At 40.7% G+C, this 24,826-nt stretch overlaps 2 protein-coding genes across 5 annotated transcripts; one reads left to right on the top strand and one right to left on the bottom strand.

Moving 5' to 3' along the window:
• Nucleotides 1-5,461: 5,461 nt before the first annotated feature.
• On the bottom strand, nucleotides 5,462-9,265 carry TMEM70 (transmembrane protein 70). Of its 3 annotated transcripts, none has more exons than XM_064389448.1 (3): nucleotides 9,212-9,265; nucleotides 7,189-7,300; nucleotides 5,462-6,127 (listed from the first exon to the last, which is right to left on the bottom strand). In XM_064389448.1, exons 1-3 carry the CDS (start codon nucleotides 9,248-9,250, stop codon nucleotides 5,670-5,672), a joined length of 609 nt encoding a protein of 202 aa, XP_064245518.1. In that variant the 5' UTR covers nucleotides 9,251-9,265; the 3' UTR covers nucleotides 5,462-5,669. The 3 variants fall into 3 exon arrangements, with proteins under 3 accessions (XP_064245518.1, XP_064245509.1, XP_064245527.1); XM_064389439.1 differs by lacking the exon at nucleotides 9,212-9,265 and adding an exon at nucleotides 8,327-8,510; XM_064389457.1 differs by lacking the exon at nucleotides 9,212-9,265 and adding an exon at nucleotides 7,514-7,950.
• Nucleotides 9,266-9,321: 56 nt separating this feature from the next.
• Nucleotides 9,322-23,353, top strand: ELOC (elongin C). 2 transcript variants are annotated; one of them, XM_064389463.1, is made up of 4 exons: nucleotides 9,322-9,423; nucleotides 16,555-16,611; nucleotides 18,044-18,187; nucleotides 20,736-23,353. In XM_064389463.1, the coding sequence occupies exons 2-4, from the start codon at nucleotides 16,608-16,610 to the stop codon at nucleotides 20,924-20,926; spliced, it is 339 nt and encodes a 112-aa protein (XP_064245533.1). In that variant the 5' UTR covers nucleotides 9,322-9,423; nucleotides 16,555-16,607; the 3' UTR covers nucleotides 20,927-23,353. The 2 variants fall into 2 exon arrangements, with proteins under 2 accessions (XP_064245533.1, XP_064245541.1); XM_064389471.1 differs by lacking the exon at nucleotides 9,322-9,423 and adding an exon at nucleotides 9,997-10,020.
• The last annotated feature ends 1,473 nt before the right edge of the window (nucleotides 23,354-24,826 follow it).

The raw sequence follows: 24,826 nt of genomic DNA, 5'->3' as shown, positions 1-24,826 counted from the left end.
TACCTCACAGCTTAAAAGATTTCTCTTTGAAGTACCAAAAAGGGATAATTTTCTCATAAAATATTTTTATATTTGCATGAAAAAAATGAGGGTTGTGGGATAACTTAATTTTAAAAATAACTTTAAAAAATTACAAGAAACTCTGTACTTTATAATTAAGAGCAGATATGGATTAATGTGGACAAAGCCAAAAACTGAGAGAGTGTCACCAGCAAGAAAATAACATGTAATAAATGCCTGAAAAGAAAAATTTGCATATATCCTGTTATTCAAAGGGAAAAGATAAAAAAACCAGTCATCTATTTCCTTTTTTGGAAGCATTTAAGGCTGGAAAGGGATAGGAAGAATGTATTTAATAAGGAGGCTTCTGTAATTTCCTACAGAATAATAGAATTAGCTACGTTGGAAAAGACCCATGAAATCACGGAGTCCAACATATAAAAGGTGTTTCCTTGAGCACCTCTGTTTGGGAAAGGAAAATAACTCTTGCAATTTCAATGGGGATCAGTTGGGCAAGTTTTGGTCCATGTCCCTGCACTTGATGGCATCCCATGCCTTTTGATGGCTTTCATTCTGGCCAAGATTTTTTTTCTTTTTTTTTTCAGTATCCATGCCATGGCTCTCATATCTTCCCCTCAAAGTTCTGTCTTCCTCCTTGACATTTTCCCCTGCTTTTGCAGCATCTGTGAGGATTGTTTTGGCATGTTTTGGTCCTTTGCACTGCACCTCCTTTCCTCCCAGACCATATTCTTGTAATCACTAAATGTCCCAATTTTCTGGTTTTTGGGATTTTTTTCAGATGCATTTCATTTGATCACATCTCCTTTCCAGAGTGTTTGTAAGTCTTTATTTTCTGAGTTGCAAGATTTCATTTCCCTTCCCAAAAGGAAATTTTGTTTCCCTTCCCAAAGGGAAACGAAATCTTGCGATTTCAATGGGAATCAACTGGACAATCTTTGGTCCATGTCCCTGCACTTCATGGCATCCCGTGCCTTTTGATGGCTTTGACTTTGGTGGAGATTTTTTTTTTCTCAGTATCCATGCCATGTCACTGATACATTCCCCTCAAAGTTCTGTCTTCCCCTTTGATCAGTTCTCCTGCTTTTGCAACATCTCTGAGGTTAGCTTTTGCAGGTTTTGGCCTTTTGCACTGCACCTTGTGTAATCCTGGTCCATTTTCTTGTAGTAACTAAATTTCCCAATTTTTTTTCCAATATCCATGCCATGGTTCTCATATCTTCCTCTCAAAGTTCTGTCTTTCTCCTTGATTTTTTCCCCTGCTTTTGCAGCATCTATGACATTATTTTGGTCCTTTGCACTGTATAATCCCAGTCCATTTGCTTGTAGTCACTAAATGTCCCAATTTTCTGGTTTGTTGTTTTTTTCTTCAATTGCATTTCATTTGATGGTAGGTCCCTTTCAGAGTGTTTGTAAGTCTTTCTTTTCTGTTTTGCAAGATTTCATGGAATTGGAATTTCCTTTTGGGAAGGGAAACGAAATCTTGAGAAACAAAAAAGAATGACCTACAAACACTCTGGAAAGGAGATATGGTGAAAATGAAATGCAATTGAAGAAAAAAAAAAGGAAATTGGGAAATTTAGTGACAACAAGCAAATGGTCTGTGAGGAAATGAGGTGCAGTGCAAACGACCAAAACATGCAGAAACAACCTCACAGATGGAGGCGTTCAAGGAAAGACTGGACGTGGCACTCGATGCCCTGGTGTCATTGGCACAGTGGTGTTTGGTCATGGGTTAGACCTATGACCTGGGCAGCCTGTTCCAAATTTTAATCAACCTTTCTGTGAAGAAATTCCACCTGATGTGGAACCTGAACCTCCCCTGGCATAGCTTGTGGACATTTCCTCTGACCGCTGGTTTCCTGGGAGATCAGCGACCCCCTTCTCGCTACAAGCTCCTCTCAGAAAAGGTCCTCCCGAGCCTCCTTTTCTCCAGGCTTAACAATCGCAGCTCTTTCAGCTGCTCCTCTCAGGACTTACCCTCTAGACCCTTCACCATCTTCATTGCTCTTCTCTGTACACACTCCAGCACCTTAATGTCCTCCCTGAATTAAGGGGCCCAAAACTGAACACAGTACATGAGGTGTGGCTTCACCAGTGCCGAGTAAAGGGGGACAATCACTGCCCTGGTCCTGCTGGCCACACTATTGCTGATAATCATTGATGCATTCCTGCTTTTCATAACAGATCGAGTGAAACTGGGACCAGGGCAAGATGTGTCCAGCTGCTATGCACAAGTGATTGGTTGGTCCTGAAAAGGCTGCTGGAGCTGTCAGCCTTCACTGTAGGCACTGCCTTGCAAACAAACAGTTTGTAAATCACTTATTTCAGAAAACTGGGCTCCTCCATCAGTATTTCTTTCAGAACCTCCACATGTACAAGCATGTTCTTTAGATCTCATAAATAGTTTCTTCCATATCATGTACAAGTTACCTACACCCAAAGAAATATCAACAACTTCCAGGGATGAAAATGTTAGCAGGCAGTAATACTTCTGCACTTAGTACTGGTTTTCACCAAGTGTATAAAATGGAAGAAAAATACACTAGAAGAAAACAGTAATTCACATAATTAGTAGGGTTGTTAAACAGACAAGGAGCTAACAGACTTTGGGAATTACCTGGTAGTAATTTGCTTATTGAAACACTCATACCACAGTCGATTCTCTTGCATTATTTATTAGTAGCAAGAGGGCCTGTTCTGATATATGCATTTTCTACTGCAGAAAGACATCAAGCATTTCAGAGCTTCCCATCTGGAAATGCACACAATGCACTAAACAATATCTTAAGACAGATTGCTCAGAACCCAGAGCAAAGAAGAAACACATCTTGGAAGTCTTTTTGGATTACAATCCCCTTCCTTTATTTTGATTCTAATGTGAATAACTGCTCTCAGCAATTCCAGGAATCTAAACCAGTCACATATGTGGAAGTATACCCAAGTTCTGTGTTCATTTTTGGGCCCCTCACAACACAAAGGACATTGGGGTGTTGAGTGTGTCCAGAGACAGGCAGTGAAGCTGGTGAAGGGTCTGGAGCACAAGTCTTAGGAGCTGGGGGAAGAGCTGGGGGAACTGGGATTGTTCAGTCTGGAGAAAAGGAGGCTCAGGAGTGATCTTATCAGTCTCTACGACCTGAAAGCAAGTTGTACCAAGGTGGGGATCTGCCTCTTCTCCCAAGTAACAGGCAATAGGACAAGAGGAAACAACCTCAAGTAGTACCAGGAGATGTTTAGCCTGGATATTAGGAAAGATTTCTTCACTGAAACAGCTGTCAAGCACTTGTATGGCTCCCCAGGGAAGTGGTTGAGTCACCATGCCAGAAGGTATCTAAAAGATATATAAATGTGGTAATTAAGGATATGGTTTAGTGGTGGACTTGGCAGTGCTGGCTTAATGGCCAGAATTAACGATCTCGAAGGTGCTTGCCAACCTAAATGGTCCTACAATTTCAAGTCCACAATCTAGGTGTAGCAGCAAACAACACAAAAGCAAGTAGAATATTGAGTATATTAAGTAAGTCTGGTCTTTTTTTTCCTAATATAAAAGTACTATCCTATTATTTTCAAGTTGCACATTGGAAGTATCAAGTATTTTTTCTGAGACTACATCCCAGACAGAATCATCACCTATCTTCTGGCAGAATTCTGGAATCTTTAATATTATCTTTAATATTAAAGAATATTAAAATATTCTTTCATATTAAAAATATCTGGGTGTCAGAAAGCCACCTACTAGCTTCACTTGCTTTTCACTATCAGAACACAAGCAGAATATTTATCTTCCATAGACAGAAATTGAGCCACTGGCATGGAGATATCTTATTCTTGCTGCTTAATTCTGAATTGGCCAAATCTCAAATTTAGAAATAAAAACTTTTTGCAGTCAGAAGGAGAAGATGATGATTTTGATATTGCCTATGGAGTACATAAATATAATTTTGGGGCCCTTCCTTTACCTTCTCCAGCAAACTCTAATTCCTGTTCTCCCTGGATTTGTCATTGGAAGATCAAGTCAACCTCATCTTTCAATTCAAGCACCAAAAGTGAGTGAATGCATCAGACAAAGATTACTTTTAACTAAGTGTAAAACATCGTTTCAATGTGGACAAGTAGCACAACCAGGTGACCAGAACTGCTTGTTCAATATAACTTGAACCTCACATATTCAATATAATTTTATGAAAACTTCATTTATATATTATTGCTACCCATGGAATGACACTGGCTTAACAAGACTTTATCACCCTTTTAAAATTATAGTTGTACCAATACAAAAAAACTGCTTCAAAAATATTGAGAAGGGACAATTTGCTTTTTAACTACTAAGGAAGTACATTGAGGGCAGTCAGAAAAGCAACATTCAAAACACTTGTTTAATATCATGTGTGGTGTCATCCTAGAAAAGGAAATTGAAATAATAGTATTGGAAGACATTTAGACTTTTAAATACAGTTCTTCAGCCACAACTTAGGAAAGATCTTGAAAGTTAGCTATAATTTTTTATTTGCAGGATCAGGATGACTACTAGCAAGTATCAGATCTTCTTATTACAAAGGGCACTGTTAACACAAAAGGATTAATTTTGGGTTTTTTTTCAATTCAGTAACTTTTATGTCTCAAACTATTTAGGCCCTTCATTCTTTGAAAACAAGTATCTGCCAGTTTATGTGCCTTCAGCTCAAAAATTTAAATCCAACTTCGACACACTCAAGGGAGAAGAACCAGTCTAGTACCACAAAAAGACCAGATTCCCCTTCTCAAGTTGAGTGAAAGGTGGCTTTCTTCACACTGCTGAAAATCAAGAGATGCGTTCTTTAAAGGCACAATTGCTTCCCCACCTTATGTAAATACTGACAGAATCCATTTTAACCATTAGCTGCTAGAATTGTGTTTGTTGATTCAAAGACAGCACCTCTTGTCAGTGGGATGCTCAGAATAAATCTTATGTCACAGTGCTTTCCCATGCCTAAGAAGAGAAGCTTCTTGCTCTCCACCTTTGGGGACAGGGTTGCTCAGAGTGGGACTTTAGTTTACCTGAGAGTACCTTTGAGAAGCTAGAACTGACTGCTCTATAAATACACAGGCATTCTCCCCATGTTCTTCTCTCCTCTGGGAGGGAGCTGTAGCAGGAATTCACAAGAATACCTGTCTGCTTTCCTGAGACTGCTCCTGGCTACTGATGGTCTCACAAAGGGAAGGGAAAGCCACGATCACTCCCTTTACACCATCACCAGCAGCAACAAAAAGCCTGGTATCTTTAGATTAAATACCATTAATATTTAAGACTTAACATCTTAACTACATACTTGATAGGAAATGAGTGTCTTTTGACACAGAGGTGGTGAGACTGCCACACAGCTCATGCATTTTATAGTTCTCTGGAGAGCTAACACCAACAATCAAACCAAGAATAAACAAACAATAGACAGGACTAAGCATCTCCTTTTTTTACTATATTTTATGTCATTAACTCTAAAGAAATCCTCACATTGTTTGCAGTATTTTTTAAAAGTGTCTCTTTTTATACATTCCAAAATGCATATGGAAACCTCCAGCTACCGGATACTTAAGCAAATGTAATAGATTTTTACATTCTTTCACATACATAGTACTGCATTATGGACAATGATACTGACATTATCTTCAAATTATTTCCTTTCATCAGCTTCCTTTACTGCCTCTAAATCCTCAAATTTAAAAAATGAGGATTTGTCATAGCCCATGAGATGGTTATAATCCTGAGGATTTGGGAAAAGTGTAGGATTAACAAGCATTGACTTTGTTTTAGCATAAAATGTTGTAAACATCTTGGAGATGTCTGGAATCTTTACATCTTTCTGATGGAAAACAGTTGCTTTTTCTGCCAAGATGGCATTGTAGGTAATGGCTGTATAGGTGTCCACTTCATCTTTATAATAGAGCCGGATCACATAACCTTTTGTAAGGAGATGCAAAGTAACCGGAGTTACAAATGTAAAAATCCCGATCAGCCCATAAAAGGCAGCTTGGACCAGCAAACTTTCCACTCCAATGCCACTTTTGAGCATGATGTAGGGCATCATGAGCAGGTTGAATATGCTCGTGGAGTAAGAGAAAAACTTCACACCTACATAAAAGAAATCAAAGAAAATAAAGGTTAACACTTAGGACCAAAATTTTCTCTACAATTACCTGTAGTTTTCTACCACATAACACTGCCATTACTTGAGCTGCTGAAGTTGCTGAAAACCCCTTTCCCTGTTTTTTTAAGCTTATGGAGAAGCCATTGAAAGCTCAATCTGCCTCACTGCCACTGTTCTGATTGGTTTGCACCTTCATGCTGGGTTTATCAAAGCTGGCTCTATTTCTGTGATGCAGTCAGCTATTAGCTGTCATGCACACATGAAATTTTTTTCTGCCTTCACAGGCAGAAGAACTGATTTGCCTGAGAGACTTGACTCCATTCATGGACACGTGTAATGGTGCTCATTGAAGAGATAGCAGACAGGGAATTTCTCTCATTAACAACTAATGTTGACATTCAGTGTGTATTACAAAGAAGCCAGCTTGGCTGCCATGCACAAACCCTGGGTTACTCCCCACCCATTTTCCATGTGGCTTGAAAGACAGGAGCCAGTGCTGTGGACTACCCACAGTCCTTAAACCACCCTGAAAACCAGGAGCCCAAGATGCTCTGACAAGTAAGTATGTCAGGACACATTTCAAAGATGTGTATCAGAAAACATCCGATGGCTTTGCCTTTCACTAGGTCTTTGTAATATTCACTGGCCAAAGAAAGAACAGCAAAGTCACCTTAGGGATGGAGCTCTTCATCACAATACCTGCCTGCCTGGGAAGCATTTCAGGAGCACTTCCAAGCACACGGAATGTAAACAGCAGCTATAGCTCATCTTTGTTGCTTACTGGGTTGGTAAGCCACCCCAAGGGCCTCAAGAGAGGCCAAAGAAGGCTGAGGGGTGACAGATGAACAGAGCTCCCTGCACACCCAAGCAGAGAAGCAGAAACCAAGCACCACCACTACCACTGTTTTTTGTACGTACAATCCAGATTGTGGCAAACTTGGAAAGGAGAACACTCACTTTTAATGTTTAATTTTAAAGTTACTGAATACTGTTAAAACTACAACAACAAAAAAAAAGGCAATATAAACCACTTTGAGTCACATACCCAACACTGTCTTTGCCAAATTTCCTTTATAAACTAATCTTCCATGTTCTGGGTGATCATGAGGGGAGGATGTGCTGAGGCTGCGGACAGCCACTCCTTGAAAAGATGCAACCTGAAAGATGAAACCAGCACAGGAACACCAGTATTACACTTACATGTACCTGTCCATGCATATACACACATATATGTACATGTATACACCCAAAGTTTCTCCTTGCCCTGAGCCTACCCCCAGCATTTCAAACTAAGGATTAAAGTTAGGTTACACTCCCAAGCATGCCAAAAGCTACAACTAATATGCTGCCTGACTGTTTTAATAACTTACCATGTAAATATCCCAAACTAGCATGAAATATTTGCAACTCCATTACTGATAACTGAGGTAGCAATCGATTTACACACAGCTTTGCAGAGAGACATTCATGGCATCTGTGCTCATCACATCTCTGTCTGATCATAAAATAACACAATGGCCTGGGTTGAACTGGGCCTTAAGAATCATCCAGTTCCAACAGCCCTGTTGTGGGCAGGGACACCTTCCACTACACCAGTTTGCACCGATGCTTGGCCTTAAGCACCTTGAGGGTTGGGGCATCCACAGCTTCTCTAGGCAACCTATTCCAGTGCCTCACCAATCTCACAGAAAATGATTTTTCTTTCCTAATATCTTAGATTAGCTAAATAGCTTCCTTTAGATTAGCTAAACATACTCTCAGTTTTAACCCATTCCCCATTGTACTGGCACTTCATGCCCTTTAAAAAGGCCCTTTTCCCTACAGGACTTTATTGGAAGCTCCCTTCAGGTACTTGGAAGGCCACAATTCGATCATCCCGACGCCACAGGGATGGGGCTGTCTCTTCTCCAGGCTGAACAAACTCAATTGCCCCATTCACCGCAGGAGAGGTGCTACACGCCTCCAGTCATTTCGGTGCCTCCTCTGGATCGCTCCAGCAGGTCGATGGGGCCCCGGAGTTGGACAAAGCACTCCGGGGGTGGGTCTCACCTGAGCGTATCAGAGGAGGCACGCCCCGAGGAGCACCTCGCTTTCCTCCTCAAAATCCCCTAAAGGCAAATCCGCCAACCCCAGGGCCGGGGGACAGGAACGCTCCCCCCGCTCCCACAGCCCCCGCACAGAACCTGTCGGGGCCTCGCAGCGGCAGCGGCGCGGAGGCGGCAGGCGGGCTGCGCGGCGCCCCGCAGCCATGCGGAGGCGGGGGCGCGGCAGGCGGTGGCGGCGGCGGCGGGCGCGGCGCGGAGCAGCAGCAGCGGGAGCATGGCGGCGCCGCGGCCGCACCGGGGACACGGCGGGCGGTGCCACAGCGACAGCCCCCGGCGCGCCGCCGCCACGCCGCGCTTTGGTTCCGCCCGCAGGAAGGCCCCGGCCGGCTCCGCGGCGCCCCCGGCGGCACCTCGCGTTCAGCCGCAGAATGGCACAATCACCTGGGCTGGAAAACTCCTCTGAGGGCAGCGGGTCCGACCTGTGGCCAGCACCACCGCGTCAATGTGACCATGGCATTAACCGCCACATCAAACCATCCCTTAAACTCCCCCAGAAATGGTGACTCCACCACCTCTCTGGGCAGTCCCTTCCAGTGTCGAACATTCTTTCTGTGAAGAAATTCCTCCTGATGCCCAACCTGAACCTCCCCTGACACAGCCTGAGGCCATTGCTTCGTGTCCTCTCGCCAGCTGCCTGGGAGAAGAGGCTGACCGCACCTATCAATCTCCTTCCAGACAGTTGTAGGGAGCCATAAGGTTTTCACTGAGCCTTCTCTTCTCCAGGCTAAATTACCCCGGCTCCCTCAGGTGCTCCTCATAAAGCTCGTGCGGCAGAGCCTTGACCCAGCCTCGTTACCCTCCTCTGGACAGCGTTGTTGTGCACTAATTGAGAGGCTCAGAACTGGGCACAGGACTCGAGGTGCGCTGAGCACATCACCGCCCTGTTCCTGCTGGCCACGCTATTCTCCACACAAGCCAAGATGCCACGGGCCTCCCTGGCCAGCCGGGCGCGCGTTCACTCACGCTCAGCCGCCGCCGGCCCACACCCCCGAGCCCTGACATGGCGGGCCCCCGGGAACTACGCGCCCCAGCATGCACCGCTCGGCGCGCGCAGCACGCCGGGAGCACGGGCGCCGCACGGGCGGAAGCGGCCCGTGACCCGGGCGGAAGCGCTCGGAGGCAGCTGGGCCGACAGCGCGGCCCTGCGAGCGGGGCGGAGGGAGCGGCGCCCACGGGTGAGGGGCGGCCGCGGGAGCGGGACCCCGCCGGGGCCGCGAGGGACTCCCCGGGGGCGGGGCGGCCCGTCGGGCGGGGAGCGGGTAGCCCCGGCAGGCGGCCCCGCGGCGGGCAGCGGGCCTCGCCCCGCGGCTGGCGGGGGGGGCGGGCGGGCGGAGGGGCCGGGGCCGCCGGGGTGCGCAGGGCGCGGGGCCGGGCCGTGGTGTGGTGCTCCCTCTGAGGGGATGGCGAAAGGCGCGTTCCTCCTCCGAAAGGCTCTCTTTGGAATCCCGGCGCCGCCGGAAAAGGGGATCCCTGGAGCAGTGCTGGCTTTGGGCATCGCTCCCAAACTCCTGCCCTGAGTGACGTTCGCCCTTTTCCTACGGCAGGCCGTAGAGAGAGGGGGAAAGTTCAGGCCGAAAGAATTTAGGATGCGCCCCCAGGGGTTGTTTTGCCAAGGTGAGAAGGGCTGGTTAGAGTGATTCGGCTGTAATGGTCGGCGAGTGTAAGCAAAGAGAAGGGTGATACCCCTACCTGCAGCGGCAGAAATGGGCTTTTGACTGCTGTGTGTTCCTCAGAGGGAGGTTCTGCTTTAATGCAAGGTAACCCGAGCATTGGTAAGTTATTGACGGCTTCACATTTGTGTGTGAAAAGGTGATGGTGCTGCTGGCAGTTTGCTTTGACGGCCAATTTGCTCTTCCACCAGTTAACTTTTACTAAACATTTCTAAATGTGTTTGGTAAGTTAAGCTTTGCGTCCTGGGGAGACCTAGATAGTCACAGGCCGTTTGTTTACTTGGCTTCAGTGGATTTTGGAAGCAAACCAGAAAAACGTAGATAAACAGGCACGTGAGAGATCTTTGGGGTAAGAACTACTTCGTGCACTTTTTTCTGAGTAATGCCCTACGTGCTTCCAGTTTTCTCCTTTTGCTATAGCAAGGACCAAAATAGTTGCTGGGGGAGAGATCGTGTTCAATTGACTGAAGAGTTACTTTGAACGGGAGTAAGTGTTTATTATGCCTGTAGTACATGGGCCACATCTTTGCACAGGTGGCACACACCTTATGCCTTGAGATCAGCCTTTTAATGAGCTTAAGTTATATCAGTAAAGTGTTTACGCCAGTGAAATTTTTGCTGACGTTTTCGCTGCGAGCTTTGAGATAATTTTTAGAAACTTTTACCACTACAGCATTTATTTTCTGCTTGTTGTGTCAGAGAAAACCCATTTGAGATTTTTTTTTCTGTACCAGAGTGGGTGATGAACAGATTTAGATAGTTTCACATAGTTTTAACGTGAAGAATTTTAGTATTGTTAATTGTTTAATATTGTTGTAGAGAGATAAATGAGTATCACACTCGGGGATACTCAGCTTCAGGTGTTTTACTGTGATTTTATAATTCTCATGTATGTTACAAGAAATCCCAAGCTATGTCATGAAAGTATGAGGTTTGTCAGATTATTTTAAGGAACTTCGATGTGTTTTGACAAGTCCTCAGCACCTAGAAAGGCTCAGGATTTAGTTAGCTTTCTTGTGGGGTAGTTTGCATAACAGCAGTTTTTGGTGAGTGCCTATAACAAGAGGGCAGAAATCCATGCCCTGTACAATTTTGCCTCTTTTCCTCCAATGGCAAGAGCTGTAAGAAATTTGGAAGTTTCTTTGGAAGAAAATAGTGACAGTCCCCTGCCCGTGTTGTTGGGGTTTTTTTTCCTTGAAGCTTTCTGGGGAATTACTGAAAAGGAATGTTTCTTTAGACAGGAAAAGAAATCTTAACTGAGATGTTTTGTACTCTGTACATGCTGTCCTACCCCATCTCCTGTTTATCTCAGCTGGCATTCAGGTGCAGTGTGCCTTCCTGTCACATTCCTGTGTGTCCCAGGAAACTGGAATTTTGGAACCTGAGAGTATTGGAGTAGTGAATCAGCTGATTTGGAAATCATGCTCTGCCAGTTTCTCCTCATGTTTTTTCTAAATAAGCTTCAATCTCTTAATTATTATTACCTTAATTGTTTTTTGATTGTGTGCTGAGCAGTGAATGCTAAACTGAAGAGTGGTGTTTTTAAACAAGTTATTATGCAGAATAGGGTAGAATTTAGGATTGAACAGTAGGAGGCTGCAGTTGTAACACACAGCTGCCTTTGGTGATTAATAAACTCCTACTGATATATAAGTGACACCAAAAAAATGTCACATTTGGCTTTTGAACAAACATGGGAATTAGTGAAGGCCAACTTGCCGTGTTTTCCAGATATGGATAGTGTAGGATACAAATGTCAGAGCTGAAGTGTACAAAAGTCGGGTGTATGTCATGCAGCTAATGAGTTGGAAGCTATTTGAATTTCCTTAAACCAGAAGCTGAGATTTTAAGGGATTTTCCTGTGGGATCAAAGAATCTGAATGCTTGAAATGTTTGCATAGATTCAGTGTTCTTGTGCAAATGAGAACAGAGCAGTGAGGTGCTGGCAGCTGAGCAGTGTGTTCAGCTACATCAGGGTATGTCCTTCATGTCTGCACCACTCACTGCCATACAAGGCATACAAAGAAATGATATTCTGGAAATTCTGGCAAGCTTGGGAGATCAGCATGCAGCTTTGGGAGTGGGATGGGATGGTTGTGAACATCCCAGTTTCAGTTTTGTTCTTGCATTTGATGCTCAAGAGAAGCAGAAAGATTGGACTAAACAGACTCAACTTCCTATTTCTTCTTAGAGGTGTGAGAAGATGTTGAAGTAGGGAAACAAGAACACTTGCCCTGTGTGGCTTAATTGCCATGGTTTAGAGGTTTGTGATATTTTTACCTTGTAGGTGAAAATATTCTGGCAGTGGCAATTTTCAGTTCTCTAACATCCAGACAATTCTATGTTTTCTACAGCAGGAAGTCCTTTTTAGACTGGTTGGAAAGTTTTTGTGCCAAATCCACTGGGTTTAATTGTGTTGTACTCTCCTTCTGATTAAAAAAGGGCATATCCCTTTTATGTAAACTTTCTGCAAAGCAGGAGAACAGTAGTATCTAAGATATGTGCTTTTTTGAGATTTAAGTCAGGGAGCTCAGCTACATTGTGGTAATGCCACATAAGCTTCTTGAAGGGCAAATTGAATTCTGAATGTACTTCAACATAAATTAGTGGTTCTTTATAGGAGTCTGAAATAGTCAAGTAAAAAATATACAAAAAGTATATCTTAACAAAACTTGTATTGTTCTTATCCTGACTGCTGCATTGGTGTCGTCTTGTTGAAGTCAAACAGGGCAACTATAAAATGTGGAAAAGTAATTAAAATATAGGTAGTTACCAGCCATGTTCAGAAATCTGTCTTTTTATTCATATTGTCTTGTCATTTATGCTGCTTTCATTATACAGAAGGAAAATATAGTGATATGTTTTGTAATAAACAGTACACTGGAAATACACTTAAAGAAAATAATTTATTGGAAGACAACATACAAGGTTGCTTGACTGTCCTTGACCTATTATTTAAAACTTCAGGCCATGCCATTATCAATTAAAAAAAGGTACAGAAAATTTCCCTCCATCTTCCTTTTGTACTCCCTGTATGCACAAGTGAGAATTGTGGGAGGTATTTCTATATTCTTTTGATTTTTTTTTTGTGTGCACTTTTTTCTGGCTTTAAAAGTGTTCTGATCTTCATACAACATCATGACAGACTGAGCACTTCTTGATCCAGAAGAGGAACCATTACTGGTTCTTTTAGGTTTTCCAGAGTACTTGAGCTTCTTGGTTTTCTTCTCATGTGTTGCATTGGCTCTCTGATTTTTCTGGGCTCTCTGCTGTTTGCTGTTTTGTCAGGAATAAATCTATTCTGCTAATAGTATTCGTGTTGTTTTTTTTTAATGACACATCATTGCATCAGAATGGAAACTGGGTGAAACTCAGTGTGTCCCTTGCTAACATGTCAGATCCATCATATATTGGAAAAATTACAGTTTTTTCTTAAAAGCAGGTTGGTTTTTCTGCATCTTTTACTTTTGGCAATTGAATGTTTGGAGTTTTCCATATCCAGAACCAAACTTGGATTCTGGAATAGCACTATAAATTTTACTCTTTTTTTTTTGCTTATTTTCATTAGTTGAAGTTAAACTGAGATATTATGTTGGCATCGTTTTCCTGACGATGTTTATCCTTTTAATAAATCTTTGTATTTATCTTCATCCCAGTTTTGCTAAGCTGAATAAGAAAGATCAATTTTTCTTTTTTAAACAGGCTTTTTAGTCATATCATTAGATTCCCTCTGTAGCTCTTGTAATTCAAACTTATTTTTCTTGAAAAAAGGAATTCAGAATTGTGTGTGATATTCCAGACAAGCTGTTGCTAATGTGCAACGTTGCTCATATCCCTGTCTTTATTGAAAAGAAATCCTCAATGTGCATTTGCCTCTTTGTCCCTCACCCTTTTTTTTTTTTAAATTTTGCCCCCACAGACCTGCATCAGTTTCTAGTTTACCACAGAAAGACTATAGTCTCAAATAACATGCCCTGACTACATGAAAGAAGACCGTACTGGTCCCCTCATGCGGCAGGCTTGATTTCGTATGACTTAATTTCATGTGGCTTCTAGTACAATGTTTTTCAGGACTGGTCACGTGTCTTGTGTTATGTTTTGTCCCACTTTTGTTGCAATGCTTTCCACTTCTGTCTCATCCAAATCTGCCTATTCTTTCCTGGCAGCATTGTTTCAAAAAAATCAGCATATTTGTTTGGAGGAACTGGTAGTTCTTTTCTATGTTTGCAACACCATACTGTAGTCTTGTAGAAAGATTCTTTCTCATTTTAAGATTGCCTCTCATCACATTTATTTAACCCCAGATGATATATGAAGCCCAGATTGCATCTTGTTTGAGTTTCCTTTTTCCCAAAGAAAATGACTAAATAATTTTTTAAAAACTAGATTAGTTCAATGTGCCCTAAAACTATGAAGGCTTACTGCATTTTTATGCTACTTTACTGTTTAGTACAATTGAATTCAGACCACTGAGCCCTGATAATTTTTTTTCTTCTTTAATTACTGTATTTTTTCCTCTCTAATCATATGATAGCACATTCGATTTATTAAAATCTCCTTGTGTATTTTTGCAACATCTTTTGTTTTTATGTGGACTTTTTCAGTTCTCCATTTTCAATCTTTCAATGTATTAGCTTCCTCAACTTATGCTTTTACCTTGCAAGGTGCTAATATATCTGCATTCCCATTAACTAGCCTTTATTCCTGTGTCTAGTGGCATTATTTGTATTGTAACCCAAGGCATATTTTATCATCACCAACACTTCCAAAGAGTATTATCACTTCTGTGTTGTTTTTCTTTTTTTTTCCCAAGTAGTATTATTTATAAATCATAGGTGGTTTCACTACTCTTTTGGAATGTAGCAAATGGTTTTGTGGCTAGAAAAAGAGGTAGTACAAGTGATCGCCTTCTGCAAAGTAGAAGTAGTAATGTGAGGTATTTCTTCAGTTCCTGAGCAACAGATACCCTCCAATAAGATGATTGATTTCTATTTGCAAAAACTGTTGAAATAGGGTGCAAGATCCCATCAGTTTTGGGCCCTAACTGTCCCAGCACCCAAATGTAATTTCCTGAGATGAGTTCCTAGAATTATGGGAAGTGATGAAGGCATTTAACACACCATGTTAGGGAATTTCTATTATAGCATACACAAATTAACTCTGAAAGAACATTCTTAAGTGTGCCTTATGTTCAGGAACTTTTCACCTGCAAGAGTACAGGTTAAAATGTTCCTTATATCAGTGGTAAAGAAAATATTTTTTAGAGATAGCTCTGTAAAGTCAGGATAACTTTCAAAGGAAGCAGCAATGTAAGTGGAGGATTATTTTTGCTCATTTCTCTTCAGACAACTAAAAACTGTTGGTTATGTGTGTGTGGTTTCATTAGGTGGACATAACAAAGTGCCTTCTTATGAAAGCCTGAGGAGACATTTGCACTACGGCATATTTGTAGCTGTGAAAAAAGACAGAAGGAATAAACCAGCATCAAAGTGTTGGGCAGAAGTGAAGTTATCAACAATAGCAAAGAGGTGTCTGTAGTACTTCTTCCAAATTGTGCAGCTTCCTCAGCTTGCTTACATTTTTTTGGTAAACATTTACCAGAAACATAGGAGGGAGCAAATGAGGGGTGTGGTCTCTATTCTCATCTCTTTGCTGCCCTCAACCCTGAATTTCAGCTGGGAGACCATCTAGAATCACTTGTGCTATTTTTCTGAATCTGTGGACACACAGCAGTATTATTGATCTGTACTGGGTTAATGTTTGCACAGTGACTGTTGATATGAAAGGAATTTTAGGACAGCAGGTGGGTGGGTAGAATTTCTTTTCCAAAGTTTTCTCTTAGAAAAGATGCAGCTTAGGGTAAAGAAATAGAAGTTGCATCTGAACATACCAGATTTGTTTTGCAAATAAATACTTCCATTTCTCTAACTATTTCATTTCCTTTCCATAGAGAAAAACACATGCAGCAAGGTGGATATCAGTATACCAGCTATGGAACTCCTGGTTAACTATACCTACATTATATGTCTGAAGTAGATTAGCTAGGTGATATTGGGAACTGTCAATCTTCTGTGAAGGACAGGTATTCAGTGCATACTGATTAGACTGATCCCTGAGCCTTCTCTTCTCTGGCCTAAACAACCCCAGTGCTCTCAGCTGTTCTTGTATGACAAGTGCTTCAATCCCTCAGTTGTCTTTGTGGCCTTTTGCAGGACTCAGTTCAGTCTGTCATACTGAGCCCAGCACTCCAGATGTGTCCCAGCAGTGCCAGGTGGAGGGGCAGGATCACCTGGCAGTGCTCTTAAATAAAGTCCAGGCTGCCTTTGCTGCAAGGGCACGCTGCTGGCTTGTGTTCAGCTTGTCCACCAGCACCCTCAGGTCTATTTGTGCAAAGCTGCTTTCCAGCAGGTCGGACTCCACATAGTGCTGGAGGTGCTAAGGTAGAGGGTTTGCATTTCCCATGGGTGAACTTCATAGCTTTCCTGTTTTCAAAACATACTGCTCATCAACACTGCATGTTGTCTGTCATCATGTTCTTTTTGGAAGAGTGTTTATGGTAACATAAAGACTAATAAGTAAAGGGGGATTTAAAAATTGTGCTGCTGACTCAAAATATTGCCACTTGTGTTTTTTCAGACGCTCCTATTGCAAAATCTCCAGTTGAAAAAAACCAATTTTTTTATAAGAGAATGGGTAAGTTCACAATCTTAGAGTTTTTCTTGTTTTTGTATTATTTGAAGCATTTTCTCTCTCACGTCAGTGGAGGTGGTGGATTCTAAGGCTTTAAATGTTGATCTTGTCACTTCTTGTAGCCTCAAACTTCCTGTAGCTGTTTTGTAGGAGAATTTTCTCAAGTGACTGTTCATTTATTGGAAGACTTGTTCAGAGTGTATCTATTATAACAAAAAAATTTCACTTGCTTAGCATGCATAGTCCTGAAAATGTACGTGCTAAAATAGGAATGCCTCTAGGCTTTTACAGCACTAAACTTTTATATAGTGGCCAAGAAAATTTCACTGTGTACTTTTTAAAATATTTCTTTCTTTGTTTGTTAACTAAAGTCAGCCTGTTGAATTCTGGCTCAGAGTTCATAATACAGACTGATTTCTGATAAATTTCATCGTATGTGATATGACTACATTTCTGAAACTGTTGTTTCTGTCTCAGCAAATGACTGGCTAATGAAACAGGAGTGGATGGATTCTGGTTTTGCCTATAGTTCCTCCGACTGTATTATAGAATGTTTGGCACTGGTAGAACTTTTTTTAAGTTGGTAATAGCTGCATAATACAATTTTAACTTCAAGTTCACAAATCAACTTGACTGGGGGAATGTTTTATTTGCCCCACAGGCAACACTAATTCAACTTTTTAAAGTAGCACTGTCAGGATACAGTAAAAGAAGGCACAAAAAGGGAAGGGGGATAAAGCCTTCAGAAGAAACAAAGTAGAGAGCAGGTGTTCAGCGGAGCAGAAGGGAGAAGGGAAACAAGAGTCCAGCTGCTGTGGGGAGAATTTTCAAGTCTTCCTGGGTTTAGTGCTTTGGCACTTTCCATGCTTTCTGCCAAAGGCCACAGCACAGGTATGCACTGATGCTGTGTGGTTCTGGGTCTGGTTGGGCAGTCAGGGAGTATGAGTCTTACTTCATGTCATTTCTTCAGTGCAGGAATATTGACTGCTTTTGTTCTTACCAGTGCTTCCGAAGGCATTTTTTCCCTGCCATCTGTATTTTTCAGTATCAGATATGGGTTTAGTTCACTTTTAGAAAGTATTACTATGGCAAACATGACTGTAGATTTAATGGAAGGAAGCAGTAGCATGTTCAATTGACTTGAGAATGTCTAAAGGAAAATTTCATACCTATGTAGATTTTAAAAATCATGTCAGAATTTGATGATGGAGGGATGTTAATAAAAAAATTCCAAGTTTTACAAAATTACTTTAAAACTGATTGCTGGTTACTTCAGAAAAATAATCTTCAAATATGCAAAATGCTTCTTTCTCATTTCTGGTTGTATTGGGCTCTTGAGCCTGCAAACGTAGTAGAAAAAACTGCAACTTGCATTTTTAGTAATGTGAATCAGTATATTGTGTCCTGAAACCATTGTCTTTTTTTCCATTACAAGATGGAGAAGAGAAGACATACGGCGGGTGTGAGGGCCCAGATGCTATGTATGTGAAGTTAATATCCTCTGATGGCCATGAGTTCATTGTAAAAAGAGAGCATGCATTAACATCAGGAACAATAAAAGCTATGTTGAGTGGACCAGGTAGGTAGAAGACCTTTACCTTCTTTGTTTTCACTTTTGGACGGTTTGAATTTTTATCATGCAGTAAGTGAAAGTTAGAAAAATTGTTAACTTTTCCACATCCTGCCTAGTTCCTGTTTCCAGCAGAACAGGCCATTTCTGTTGGGGTATTGTGGTACCAGACTTAAAATTGGACTCTGCTATTTGGGCAGTTAGGCATCTTATTGTCCTACATTGCTACTAGTTTCCCATGGTATTAGAACTTGAGGGTATTGTATGAAACGTGGAGCTGCCAAGTTCAAAACAAATGAGAGCTGGTAGTTCTTTATTTCCACATCCATGGCAGAACTTCTGGTATTCCATATGGAGTTAATTTTCTTCATAGTAGGTCATGTGGTTCTGTGCTTTATATTTGTGACTAAAACAGAGCCAATAACACACCTGTTTTAGGTGTTACTGAAAGATGCACACTGTTCAAGCCTCCTCTGTTTCTCACTCTTTCCACACTCCATAACCAGACAGGAGGGTGTGCAAGAGGCTGGGAGGGAACACAACGAACATGACCTGAACAAATACTGAAGGAGATATTACATTCCATATGTCTTACTCCAAAGTAAAAAAGGGAGAGATATAAAAAAGGGAAGTGAGCCATCTTTTGCTTGAGAACTGACTGGTCATCAGTCTGCCCATGGGAGGTGGTGTTTACCATTGCATCACTTGTTTTGTTTCCTTTCTCTTCTCTCAGCCTAAAAGTTTTCTCGCTTTTATGTTCCTTTCCTCTTCCCTAGTCCACCCACAGCAGGGGCAAATGAGCAAGCAGCTGTGTGGTGCTTTGCTGCCTACTGGGGTTAAAGCCACATGTTGACAGCATCCTATGGCAAGGAGTTCCTGAGCTTAATGATGAAAGTTAGCTTGAGGTGAGGGTAGTTAAACTTACAGGAGGGAAGGACCTCACATGTTACTGAATAAATGAGACTGTATCTGGTTTGAGAAGTATCAGAACTAATTTTTGAATACCAAAAGGGTAGGGGAGAGAACAAGGAGAAGTTAACACAAGTGCTTTCTCTCTTCTACACTTTCATCCTGTGTGTTTATCTTTGGCCACTTCAGTGGCTGCGCAGGAGGAGCTTGGAGCTGAATATGCTCTTCTTTGTGTTCTATTTTAGATTCTGGTGAGACTGGAGAGATTTATTGGTTTAATATATTTTTTTAATTACTTAGTAATACTTGGGCAAACTGAGCAATTAAAATTCTCAGTGTCATTTTAGTGGTTGCATTTGAAAATATGTAGTAAGTGTTTTGTGTCCATGTCAGCCTCCCAGACATCTAAGAGGAAGAATAGTTACAAGACTTGCTCTGAATTAATTCAGTGTGAAGGAAAAAAAGACAAAGTAGCCTGCGTAGAGGGCTAGAAACTCACTCTGTATAGGACTCAGCAGTCCAGAATATTTTATATAAGTACTAACAAGATAAATGGGTCACAAGGAAAAGCACTGTTGCTGTCTAGTTCAGTAGGTCATAATTTCACTGATGTGTAAGTCTTTTGTTTCAGTGCTGTAGCTTGGCTAATATGCTAACATTTCTTCTTTTGCTTCCAACTGTTCCTGTGCTAAAATTCAAGCCATATTGGCTTCAGTGCATGCAGATATTTCTACACAAATCTGTGCAGACATTAGTCAATAGCTCTGCTCTGTAGCTGGAAGGAAATGCCCACAGAAATAGTGGGAACTAAACATTGCTAGTCTCCCATAAACATGGAGTTAATGTTAGTATTTTTTATTGTCTTTCAATTTAATGACTTGAAAGTCCAAAGATGTGAGGGAAAGAGAGACAAAGATAATAGAAATCCTGTGAGATTAACCACAGGATCCTAACTTTGGTATCATCCAGGTTTCATGGTTATAGGCCCTATAGATAGCGAATTGCAAATGTACTTGTGTTTTGAGATTTGAATTCTGAATAAATCTCTTTAGTATCTAATAGGGATAAACTTGTACTGCATGTAAACTTCCCTCCAGTACAACTAGAATTTCCCTGTTCCTGCTGTCTATCTGTTTCCACAGCTTATCATGTTAATGTGTCTTTGAGGTTTCAACTCTCTTGTCAAATCTACCTGAAACTGAGGAATTCAAAGCTACTGGGTCACAGAAGGGACTACTGATAGACACATGTATGTGTGCAGATATGAAACATCTAGGAACCTATTTTTTTTCCTTGGATAAGACAGCCAGAAATTTGGATTGATGCCTCTTAGAGCTTAGCACACAGCTAAGTACTTACCAGCTATATTGGAGTAAACCTAAATTTCTGGTGTAGTTGTTCAAAATGATGTTGATAGGCTGCAGCCTAAATAAACATTTCATAATGCTGGGTGTCTCAATATTCTTGAGGGCTCTGAATGTGACACATCCTGCTTTACAGGGGAGACTCTGATACCCAGGAAGATGAGACTTAGGCAGGTCTGTTTAGAATACATTGTATTAATATGGTAAGTTGTTTCATTTTGCAGTGAATTGAGATTTTGACTTCTGGTTTGGTGTTCTTTTGTGTTGTTTTTTTCTTCCTACAGGTCAGTTTGCAGAAAATGAAACAAATGAGGTCAATTTTAGAGAGATCCCATCCCATGTCCTATCCAAAGTATGCATGTATTTCACCTACAAGGTCCGCTATACTAACAGCTCTACGGAGATTCCTGAATTCCCAATTGCACCTGAAATTGCACTGGAACTTCTGATGGCTGCAAACTTCTTAGATTGTTAAATAAAATAAATTATAATAAAAAATGTAAAACTTTTTTCAGTATTTAATACATGTAGTTCAGTTAGTAACTTTTTTCAGATAGCATGTTGCGTGTGTGCTGTTGAGAACTGTAAAGTTCACTGCAGAGGCAATTGCCTTCAGTTCGTTTGCATATAGCAATCATTCAGTTGGAGTTTGTTTTGCTGCTTACACAAATAAGGACCTTTTCACAAACTGAGACAAATAAACAAATATGCCAATTAGTAGATGGCTATGCCTTATCCTTTAGGTGTGGTAGAACTTTCTTTTAATACAATGGCTGTAGCACATACTGGAGTTTAGTCTAATACTCTCTAAAAGATAATTATAGTTACATTTGAGTAGCTGTTAAGGGTTTCTAGCTTTCTCTTATTTTTAAAGTTTCTAAACATCTGAACTTAATCTCCTTTGTAAGATAGCTGTCCTATAGCATAGTTACACTAACTAGATTAGAAGTGCCCTCTTTGTATACTGTCAGTGATATTCCATTTAGGTTCAAAGTGGAGTATGTAGGAGAATGCTTAAGGCTTTTAATTTAAGTCATAGTTTAGAAATGTGCAAAGGTGTACTTGATAACATTTGCTTCTATAACCTCAATTTACCCCATTAGTAATTTCAAATATTCCAGTCACTTGTCTGTACAGTAAGACTGTGATCCTACTGACAGTGACTTCTAAGGGGCAAAATAGCTGTTAAAAGCTGTGTATATTATCTTCTATATAACATATATGGTTTTTCTTAATATACTGTCACTTGACCTGATAAGGATTTTATATGGCTTCAGTTATGGTTTATTTCCATTGTTCTGATTGTTATGTAAAGTCTGTATTTAATCTCTAGAGTAGTAGTCATTTAAATTTTGTAACATAGCAACTGAAAAGATAGAAGTTGTCCTACCTTTTACCTCTTCCTCATTCTCTCCCTTGTACCCATAGCAAAAGACCCTGAAATGTGGAGGTCTTTTATATTTGAAGGAAAGGACATTAAGCAGATGTTTTAGGAGCTGTTTTATAAATTTCATAGGTATTTCCAGTGTTTTTACAAATGTTTTAGGGGAAAAGGATTGGCAAGCCGCTGACATAATACTAGAGTGGAATATGTTATCTCTTGGTAGATCCTGCTGGCAGTTGCCTGTAGTATCAGTTCTCTGTTCAAAACAAGTTTCCATAAAGAAAGCAAAAAAACTTAAGAAATTGCTTTTTGTTCAGCTGCAGCTCGAAGAACCCTTCTGCTAAAATCATCTGTAAATGAGAATAAAACTAATGCATCATGAGAAATGATGCAAGAACAATGTAATTGGCATTTCCATCAGCTGCCACTGCTTCAGCTTTGTTTTGATCAAGAAGTGATTGTGGTCTATCATGGAAAAATCCCACCAACTGATGGTGGAACCTCTTTCTTGATGTTTTAACTCACAGCTAATTTAGAGGGCGGAAACTCTCCTCTAAACCTGTTTGTCAACATAAATAACTTGGAAGAGATTTTCCTGGATGAAAACTAGTAATTTAGATAGATAGACTATGCAGTCTGCCCATGGAGGAGGTCAGTTCTGACAAATGAAATTTTATTCTGGGCTTAAACAATGCTGACGTTTGTCAGTGTGTTGGGAAATTAGCTGACATTTATTCACGTCACATACTTTGGCACAATTTAATGTGTTTAATGTGGGGATGTTTGTGACTAGATTGGCTTTGCACGGTAAAGCTGAAGTGCATTGTAGGGTGATTGTCTGAAATTCAATGTGTAAGCACTCTGGTCAGTGCTGTTAATAACTCATTTCCAAGAGCACTAGAATGAGAAACCAGAGATACCCTGTTATGCTGCTGTTGTTAGAGCCGCTAGGAATACCCTAAAAGGTCAAGGAATACCAACATGGATATTTTAGTCACAACTACATATCAGTCTGAGTGAGTCTTAAGTTCACTGGCCATTTTTAAGTCTTGAGGCTAATGACTTGAGGCTAAAAATTATTTAGTTTTAAACTAAGGCAAAAGGATGTCATTTTTTAAAACAGTGGGGTTTTTTCATTTTTTTCTCTTCCCCTTTTTAAGCATTCTAGAACAATTTCTTTAATTTTGTTAAAATACATTTGCATTTTAAGATTCTGTACTTTAGCAGTAAGGTAAAATAGCTGGTTTAGCTCTGAATAATAATTTTGTTTGTTTTCTTTCAGCTTAATGTATTATACAGTAGCTTTGAACACTCAGGAATTGCAGTAGTGTCCTAGAGTGCACTATTTGCAAAACCATCGGCTGTTAAAATGAACCAGATTTCTAAGGGGGAGGGGGGCAGGGGGAATTAGTGCAATTTCCATGGTAGTTAAATGGGTATGCTATTATCAGACAATTGGAAACTTACCACGCTTAACCACTGAGTTCTAAATAAATTTCAAAGTTGAAAATTTTTAAACCTGTGTTTCTGTTGATTTATGGCATGTTAAGAGGAAGCGTTCATACGCAGAATCATCGTTTTCATGGCTCTATTATACGGTGAGCAAAATGCTAATGTAATTAGTATTTGGATAATAGGTTGTGAAGCTGCATGTATAAAATAAAAGGTGATGGGTTTTTTTCATAGTTCTGAAGTCACAGAGTTGAAGTGTTAAGATATCTTTGTGCTGCTCTGAATTACAAGCAATTCTCAGCGCCACGTACTAAAAAGGCATGGTATTCCTGAACAGGCTTGAAGAGGATACTTTCAAGGATACTTCAAGGACATCCTGCTGGGGATATTTTGAAAACTTCAAGTGTCCTGTGCTACTTCTTTTACTTAGAAAGGTAGCCCTGTATTTGAGGTTCAAATTTTAAGCTGAACTGCTGATTTAGTCATAAAACCTTCCAGATTCTTTATTAACTGTAAACAATGAGTAGAGTCATGCTACATTATGGGTTGTCATCATTTGAGTGTGTATAAGCTGCTGAAGAAGTCTCTGATGGTCTCCAATGTGAAATGGTCTGTGCATTTAGAATTATCAGAACTCCCTTCCCCAAGCTAAGAAATTCCGTTTTGGTTTTGAGCTTGAAGAAAGGACAATTCACCATCAGGATTCTCTGCCATTGTATTCAAGAGATGTTGAACACAGTATCTGAAAGGCATTTCTCAATTAAAGGTAGGAAGTTTGGCAAATCAGTTGCTTCTGTCTGTGTTTTATTACTATCTATTTTATTTCACAGGCCTAAATTGCAGTAGTGACTGATTTTTTACCCCTTTCCTTTTTACTTTGCCCAGGTGCTCCCTGGGTGCTCCCAAAACTTGCCTAAATCTGTTGGTTTATGTGATGAAGCGGACAAAGAATGTTGTGGGGCAGGAAAATTAACTTCTCAGTCCATGTTTTGCATTCCTAGTTTAATTTTGCCAGGTCTCAAATATTGCAATGTAATTTAAGGGATTAACAGTTACTGCAGAGTAAACAAAAGCACAAGGCGAAGTAGCACTATTCCTACCTAAAAACTAAGGGTGGAAGCTGTGGTATAAGCTTAATTTCAACACCTGAGTAAGACAAAAAGAGCAGGAGTAAGAGAAATAGCAAGAACTCATTAAAGCTTGAGTGAATTTGGAAATTAAACTGTGATGCTTTAGGAAAAAAAGGCTAGGGATTTTTCCCATAGAAAAAGTTCAACTTTTGAAGGCTTTTGACAAATAATGAACTGCATTGGAGTTGAATTTCTTTTTAAATGTGGCTTACTAGATGGCAATTTATGGGAAGATAACCAACGCTGTGAACTGCAGGTGTGGCTCAATGTTTGGATGAGCTAGGGAAGAGGACAAAGTAGATTCTGTGTTTATTATTAGTCACCTGTGAAGCTTGAGTGTCATCACTAAGGCAGCACAGAGAAAAGAAGAGGGAGGTTTTTATCGAATTTTAACAAATGTTATATGTCA

The sequence above is a fragment of the Passer domesticus genome, chromosome 1 (assembly GCF_036417665.1).
Source record: "Passer domesticus isolate bPasDom1 chromosome 1, bPasDom1.hap1, whole genome shotgun sequence".
NCBI lineage: Eukaryota > Metazoa > Chordata > Aves > Passeriformes > Passeridae > Passer > Passer domesticus.
The sequence above is the reverse complement of the archived record's forward strand: the minus strand, read 5'-3'. Positions and strand labels throughout refer to the sequence as shown.

Excerpts from the sequence above, each read along its gene's own strand:
- TMEM70 (XM_064389439.1), bottom strand. The coding sequence starts at position 8,464 with ATGCTCCCGCTGCTGCTGCTCCGCGCCGCGCCCGCCGCCGCCGCCACC. Across the intron at positions 7,301-8,326 it reads CCGCTGCGAGGCCCCGACAG|GTTGCATCTTTTCAAGGAGT; the intron begins GTTCTGTGCGGG and ends TTCATCTTTCAG. Across the intron at positions 6,128-7,188 it reads TTTGGCAAAGACAGTGTTGG|GTGTGAAGTTTTTCTCTTAC; the intron begins GTATGTGACTCA and ends TCTTTTATGTAG.
- ELOC (XM_064389471.1), top strand. The coding sequence starts at position 9,999 with ATGCAAGGTAACCCGAGCATTG. Across the intron at positions 16,612-18,043 it reads ATTTTTTTATAAGAGAATGG|ATGGAGAAGAGAAGACATAC; the intron begins GTAAGTTCACAA and ends TTCCATTACAAG. Across the intron at positions 18,188-20,735 it reads AGCTATGTTGAGTGGACCAG|GTCAGTTTGCAGAAAATGAA; the intron begins GTAGGTAGAAGA and ends TTCTTCCTACAG.